The following is a 7,383-nucleotide window of genomic DNA, read 5'->3' on the forward strand; positions in this document are numbered from 1 at the left end:
CAAATTCTACTCTACATTGTACTTTTATTATTATTATGTAAAACTTATGAATCACCTTGCAATGTAGAGTAGAATTTGCATCACGAGAGTAGGATTTTCATTTTGTATTTTCGTTGGTCATTCGGAATCCTACTCAGTCTTGTTTTTTTTAATTTTTTATGTTCTTGTTTGTGTTGATTTTTTTATAATATTTATAATATGTTTTTAGTTGCAACTGTGATACTTGTTGATTTTACACAAACAATAATTTTCTTTATTAATGTTATGACTTTACAGCATTTATGAGAGACAGCAGTCACAGCCTGAAATAGATATGCTGAAGGAATATCTACTATACTGATGACAAGTGAAATTAATACTATAGTCTTGACTTGAATCCTTGTTCAAGAAGCTCCATCTTCCCTAGCTATCTATTCCTGTTCTTCCTGATGTCAAAGTCATAATCATTGCATTATTATAATATTAATTGTTTTCTTTTAATAAAATAATTCATTAAACACTTGATAAAAGAATAATATGTAAGATTAATACCTTCTTTTAGCTGGAAACCTCCACTAAGTAATGCAATTGATTCCAAGTATAGCTAGCCTAGCTAGGTTAAAACATTGATTGCTTTCCCAGTTCTGAGATCTGAGCATGCGCGACCACGCCCAAATTTTGGAGCACATGCTTCTATAATTAACAAAATGGCGACGGGAGGTAAGTTGGCCTGATACAGCAGCCATAACGTCACTTTTTCTTATCTTGGAGAATGATTTTAGGGGACATGGATCCGTGCATACACTGTTGGAGTAGAGTGGTGTAAGAATTATACTTCTAGCACGAGTCAAGACTGAGATACAGCTCGCCAACTGAATTGCCAGGACTTTCTTGATGATGATGATGATGATGATGATGAAGATGAAAAAGGTGGCTGAACAAAACGGCCGGTTCGCCGATTTTTGGCTTTCCTCTTAGACTAGGTTTAGAGCCACGCTATTGGTACCAATGGAGTCCTCTGGTCAAGATGAGGTCCTCTAAGAAGTCTGGTAAGCATAGGAGCTCGTTTTCCCGGTATAGCAAGGCTGCAAAAGTAGTGGCAGCCATTTTGTTTGGGGGTGAATCCTACTTAGTAACGCTACCGCGTTACTAATTGAAATCAGCTCCACATTTCAATCAGCATATATATAAGTGCATGTACATGTACATGTACATGTACATATTAGTGTATCAGAAATTGTAATACAATTCTTTTCCAGTGAATTTTTCCAAAATTTGATGTTCTATAGCATAGTGTATTTTGCCAAATTATTGAGCTACATGTACATGTACATTTTCCTATAAAAGTTGTAAATAAATCCAAGTTTGATTTGAATTACATGTATCTCACACAAAATCCATTTAGATTGTAAGTACGTGTACATGTACATGTACATGTATATCTAGAGCCTGAAATTACATTGAAGCAATGTTCAGACATTATGTTATAAAAGCTTTGCTTAATTTGATCTGCCATTTTTATGAAATGGTGGGACAGTGTTTTCTACAGAATTTTGGTATAGTCCTTATGCAGCCTGTTGTCCCAGTATTTTATAATTTTCCATGATGCACATGTTCTTGTGCTGTGTAGAAAGTTTGATCTGATTCCAATCAATTTTGGTTTTAATGAATGTTCAGAGTTACTCAAAAATTGGGCCAAAGTCCTTGTACTGTAGTAAAGGGATTATGGCTAAATTCATCATAAATATGCATGTTCTTTTTTGGAGTATAACATTTGAACTCATTCTGATCAAATTTGGATTGTTTATAAATTTTGAAAGCTGCTTCAAATGCCATGTACACTTACTCTATTATAGTGCTTGAAGATAGCTCACTTTGCATACTTTTTGGGAAATGCTGTAGTAGGATATGTTATTGTGTTAAATTGCTTTTGATAAATTTAAAATTATGTTTATCAGACAAATGGTAGAACAACGCAGAATTTGGTAAAAATTCTTTTAAAATTTCAATTTTGATTAAAATAGTTGCCATACTGTACTTACTTTCATGTACATGTATTAATATTTTTTCTTACTTAAGGTTTCAAAGATATCATTAGAGTCGGTTCACTTGGGTGTGCCCATCCTCAAGTTAATTGTTATAATCTTTCTGAGCTAGTGAAAGATTCCTCCTCCATGTAAGAAATTAAGGAAATCTACAAGCAAAAAGTAAATTATTAATGATTCTCTTAATTAATAATTATATAAAATTAATTACTAATACATGTATATTCTTGCTCAAACTTTCTACTGAGCCATAAGAGCACCAGAAACTGAAATACAAATATTGTAAATTACAAAATATTAATATACTTTTATTATATCTTTTTATATGTAGTATGTTTTTATAAGTCTTGGTAGGTGCTACATGTCACAGTGTGGATCACCCTCTCTGTACCAATAAATTCTTTGATTATTGTATTGTCGATGAAGCCTCTCAGATTCCTCTCCCCCTCTCTCTCTCACTCCTCTAAGACTAGCATCTCGTTTTGTACTTGTTGGAGACTATTATTAGCTGCCACCTTTAGTGAGATTGTCAGTACTCAAGTAAGAATTATACATGAACATGTACAGTGTACATTCATGTACATGTATTTTTAGAGAGAAAGATTATGAGGAAAGTCTTTTTACATGTAAATGATTATTATCAGCTCATCCTACATTGTACATCCCTGACATCTCTCACACACCAGCATAGAATGAATCCGTACTTTCTAATTGTCAGTATTTTGATATTATTTATTTCTTATAATTAACGATATTATGGAGTTGTTCAACCATCTCATTCTTGCTTTTGTGCTTCTGTGGATGTTGCAAGGGCAACCATGTCAATACCAGGATGGAGTTCTTTAAAGATTCAATCTGATTGGTGGGCACATGCCACAGACCCAAATAACAATGTTGTGTTTCTTAATACATACAAAGTAACAAAAATCAAGCATGTCAATTAATAGTGTCTCTTTCTTCTTGCAGTTTGGTACTACATTAGAAGATAAGATATCTGATCAAAATGTGTAATTTTTTGAAGTTAATAGTTCTGATCATTATTGAGACTTTATTACAGGCACATGTACATGTGCATAATAATTGTGTGGTTGTAGGAGGAAAAACTTGTAACCTTTTAAAATTCTGTATATTATAATTGGACTTGCCACGCTTGCGTAGGTGGGTACTAAGCATTTAGGTGTCATTCTGTCCACAAAGTTCAATTGATTTTTAAAAAAGTATATTGTTTTGACTGAGCACTCCAGAACTATATTTCTTCTTCTTGCGCCAGATAAATTTGCTTTCTTTCATCTAGTGATGCTCTTATAGCATCCCATGGCACCAAAAGCTGGTACCTGTTAAACCAGGGGACTTCTCTCCAAATGAGAGCTCGTGTTTCACTCCACAAGGCCAAAATTTGCTTCAAAGGTGGAAAATTGCATATAATGAAAAATAAAAGAATGATTTTGTTCTAACTTCTTTGTTTGTGAGTTACAGTTGCTCAATGTTTGTGATTGAGCCCAGTGTGATGGCCTCCCCTGCAGTCAGCTCTACTCAATATTCCTCCATGCCAATAATCACAGCCATTTGCCTCAAACGTTAATGCCTAAAACGGTGTCATAGACTGGCTGCCCCTTCAACCCAGTACCCTGGCTTACATCGGGAGCTCGTACACCCTGAAGGTCTACCTGGAGTTACACTGAGCAGCAACGACAAGTCCTTGAGTGTGTAAGGCATATTATGTCATTTAACTTAACTAGAGGTAACACTAGTTATATGGCTTCATTAGGGTGTTGGGTACCAGGTTGGGGACCTTAGGGGTGAGGCTGACCGCCCCAATATAGTTGCAAAAGCAGTGGGCCACTAGGCCTTAATAGTATTGCTCTTGGCTGAAAGGGGGAGGTACATTGTAGGCTCTATGATATGAATGATATGCTATGATATGATATATGGTACATATGGTACATTGTAACCATATGACTACCGTATGGCTAGAAAATTTCGTGGGGTATTTAATTTCGCGGATTTCGTGGGTAACTTTTTAACCACGAAAATTAATACCATGGAAATGTTCACTGCGCATGCGCAGCATGTGAAAATCAATGACTTAATGCAAGTGCACGTGCAAAAACGCGAAATTTAACTCCCTCGAAATTAAAGAATTAAGAGCTTTTCACTAAAACACGAAAATTTATGCCCTCGAAATTTTCTAGCCATACAGTATGAAGGTGGGTGGTGAAGCATTGAGTGGTAGTAATTAGTCCTGCATGGCTTTTTCCCTAGAATATGGTTACAGCCTTGTTATGGAATCCTGAAGCCAGCCTATATAGGATCTAAGGGATTGGTGGGCCTCCCCTACTACTAATATCAGCAAATTGAGTTAACTCTCATTAGCTGTTTATTGTCACTTTGACGTCTTCTTTACACAAAGGTTGTCTTCTAGGAGGCTACTTCACTGCACCATGGCAATAATAATGCAGTCATAATTAATTTATAACTACTCCTGTTGTTCTGCTATCTATAGTGAGCTACAATCCTCAGGAGAGAGGGAAAAGAGAAGAAAGGAATCTTTTCTCTTTGTTAAAAGATGTTTCAATCCAGTCATTCCTCTGTTTTTATTCTCCTCTTGCTAGCTACTGCTGGAACTTCATTCAATTTTTGTGAATCTAGTGTAGCTTCAGCTAATGTCTCTTTACAAGTTGATTGCTATGAGTCAAAGATTCTGTTCAAATACAACTGGAAAGGAGAACATGATCTACTATTTATCCATAGCCCAAATCCAACTTGCTACCTCTCCAATGGAACAGAGGTTGGTTCCCTATGTACAGACACTTCACTCAGTTCATTCTTTTCTTTAGATTGCTGCTTTTAATTCTGAAGTGACAATCGATGCGGGACCAGGCTCTAAACTTACCTACAATGATACCATCACATTGTTCCTGCAAGGGACCCAGTTTCCACTGGAGACTGGAGCCTACTGCAACTGGATGGCATGCATGCTAGTCAGAATCAACGAGACCTTGCATTTTTACAATACTTCAGAGGAATATTCCTGCAGACTAAAAAGAGAAGGTAAGTTTAATAATGTTTATTGAAAGACTTGACCTTCTCACTCTCTCTCAGCTTCTTTATCAGTGACTATTACCAGTAGCCCGACTGATCAGTTATTGACAACAACTGATAATTATGATATACTAGCAACTACTGACACTTCAACACCAATGGAAATAATAGTAACAGCAGGATTAACAAGCCAAAAAGGGGCAACGACAAGTGGATATTACATAATCACTGAAATGACTAACGTAAAGAGCAGCTCAATGTTTCCATCAGCAGAAGGTACATACATTATATTAACTGGAATTAGAAGTACTAAGAATGGACTGAGCAGTAGTTCTAATGGAGGACAGACTCCAACCATTACTAATAACCCAATAACCAGAGGTACTGTATATTATAACAAATAATGAACTGAAATATACTTTTAATACTTTTAATAGGGCATCAGACAATTGTTACATACACACTGACTGGAGTAATGATTCTTATACTGGGGTTCAGTTTAACAGCTTTGGTTATGTCCTGCATGAGCATAAAGAGACGCAAGGAATCAAGGTAAGACAGGTTACTGTACATAAACTTATGAAGTGGGCTTTGTTTCTCCTTTGATGTGATTGTATAACATTGCTGTTCTTGAGTTTGTAGAGTATACCATCACATTATCTCCTCCTAAAGCTCTCCATACACTAGGTAAGTTTGCCTTAGGCATAATCTTGTTAGCAAAATTTGTGGTTACTTTGATCTTTTGAGCAACTTGTTGTAATAGAACTGATTTCTATTCTTAGAAACATGTTAATTACAAGATCAAAGTAACCACAAATGTTACTAGCAATATAGTGCCTAGTGTATGGAGGGCTTAAACGGTTCATAGATATAATACACAGAACAGGATTAGAAACAGGATCACGTGAGCGCATTATCCATTGAAACACTCCTAGTTTGCCGGGAACCGGTCCCATAATGGAGATGAATGGAGATATTTGTGGGACTCTCCAGACGATATCTGATAGTTTAATAACTAAATATCTACTTCTATGGTTACTTCTTAACCTCTTACAGTGCACTGTGACGTTTTTTATGGACTGCGTTTAATAGTTTTAGAGTACTGACACCATTGAAATATGGCCTTTGGTTTTGATATGCCATAACTTTCTAAAACTTCTGTGTAAGCACTAATAAATGTCTTAATGCACTAGAGATCCTCAGAGAGTAGCCATAAAAGCTCATACTAGTGCGTCTTGTCGTCTCCTGTAGTTGCTAGAGTCCCACAAACTTTTTGAAAAGGGACAGTCGGAGCCCTGGCAATAGTTGAGCAGCTGCCCGGGGCTCCGATATAACTATGAGTGTTTCAATGGATAATGCGCTCACGTGATCCTGTTTCTAATCCTGTTCCGTGTATTATATCTATGAACAGTTAAACCAACCCTCTATGGGTTAAAGGGTAAGTTCAATGCATTTTTTGAGGTATTTTTTTAATTGGCTTAATATGATTACCTGACCACACAAATGATGTGTTCCAACTCCCATTGTCTGAAAAAAATTATTCACTGAGATATGAGCATAGGCGGCTACAGAATCTTGAATTAACCAGGGCTCATTAATTATTCATAAGAATTAGGGGTGTGGCCAATTAATAAAATGACTAAAAGTCCTTATGATAGCTCACAGAACTGAGCCAGTTACCACACTAAAATAACTGTGAAGTGGAGCTGATAGCAAGTATAAACAGTTGTGGCTATAAAAAATGAATTCTAGTGATGATATCACTCCTATGCCTAATAATAACAAAACACACCTTTTGGGTGTGGTTTTGGTTGAAAACTACCAGGGCAAAGCCCTGGCTTGCCCGGGCCTATAGCCGGCGCCTATGGATATGAGCCTTCAAAAATGCCCATTTTTCCTTCCTGCCAGTTTACTTCCTGTCGGTGGGTGGAGCTAAACGTGACGTCACTAGGGGCAAGCTGCAGCTAAATCCATTCCTTTATAGGGGGAAATAATCCTTTATTCTCATGTCTAGCAATGTAATATCACTAATTTAAGCATTAGAATCATCAGCTTTCATTATTCTAAGCATGGAACTGCAAGAAAAGGACACAAAATAGCAAATAAGAAGATTCACCAAAGTGCATGTGGTATTATGACTTTTTCTTACAGTTCCATGCTTAGAATAATGAAAGCTAATGATTCTTATACTTAAATTAGTGATATTACAATACTAGGCATGAGAATAAAAGATTATTTCCCCTATAAGTACCGTATAGCTGGAAATATTTGCTGGAATTTAATTTTGCTATTCATCATCAAAACGCACAATTAATCC

At 36.2% G+C, this 7,383-nt stretch overlaps 1 protein-coding gene and 3 long non-coding RNA genes across 4 annotated transcripts in view; 3 read left to right on the top strand and 1 right to left on the bottom strand.

The window, feature by feature from the left end:
* LOC100631994 (uncharacterized) overlaps positions 1–2,576 on the top strand; it is a 5,957-nt gene extending 3,381 nt beyond the window's left edge. Inside the window, exons 12-13 of the long non-coding RNA XR_002185001.1 lie at positions 2,059–2,186; positions 2,370–2,576. This is a non-coding gene — a long non-coding RNA (uncharacterized LOC100631994). The remainder of the gene's footprint in view (positions 1–2,058; positions 2,187–2,369) is intronic.
* Positions 2,577–2,641: 65 nt separating this feature from the next.
* LOC109582269 (uncharacterized) lies at positions 2,642–3,260 on the top strand. The gene is made up of 2 exons (XR_002185003.1): positions 2,642–2,941; positions 2,991–3,260. It is a non-coding gene; the product is annotated as an uncharacterized LOC109582269 (long non-coding RNA).
* An 837-nt stretch (positions 3,261–4,097) lies between these two features.
* The window catches only part of LOC109582266 (uncharacterized), a 5,099-nt gene continuing 1,813 nt past the window's right edge, over positions 4,098–7,383 (top strand). The window contains exons 1-4 of the mRNA XM_019996916.1: positions 4,098–4,812; positions 4,862–5,075; positions 5,127–5,447; positions 5,504–5,618. Of these exons, the coding sequence (XP_019852475.1) occupies positions 4,591–4,812; positions 4,862–5,075; positions 5,127–5,447; positions 5,504–5,618 (872 nt within the window). The 5' untranslated portion in view covers positions 4,098–4,590. The remainder of the gene's footprint in view (positions 4,813–4,861; positions 5,076–5,126; positions 5,448–5,503; positions 5,619–7,383) is intronic.
* LOC109582268 (uncharacterized) lies at positions 6,768–6,918 on the bottom strand. The gene is made up of 2 exons (XR_002185002.1): positions 6,859–6,918; positions 6,768–6,798 (listed from the first exon to the last, which is right to left on the bottom strand). It is a non-coding gene; the product is annotated as an uncharacterized LOC109582268 (long non-coding RNA).

This window comes from Amphimedon queenslandica, unplaced genomic scaffold, assembly GCF_000090795.2.
Source record: "Amphimedon queenslandica unplaced genomic scaffold, v1.1 AMPQUscaffold_13394, whole genome shotgun sequence".
In the NCBI taxonomy this organism is placed as follows: domain Eukaryota; kingdom Metazoa; phylum Porifera; class Demospongiae; order Haplosclerida; family Niphatidae; genus Amphimedon; species Amphimedon queenslandica.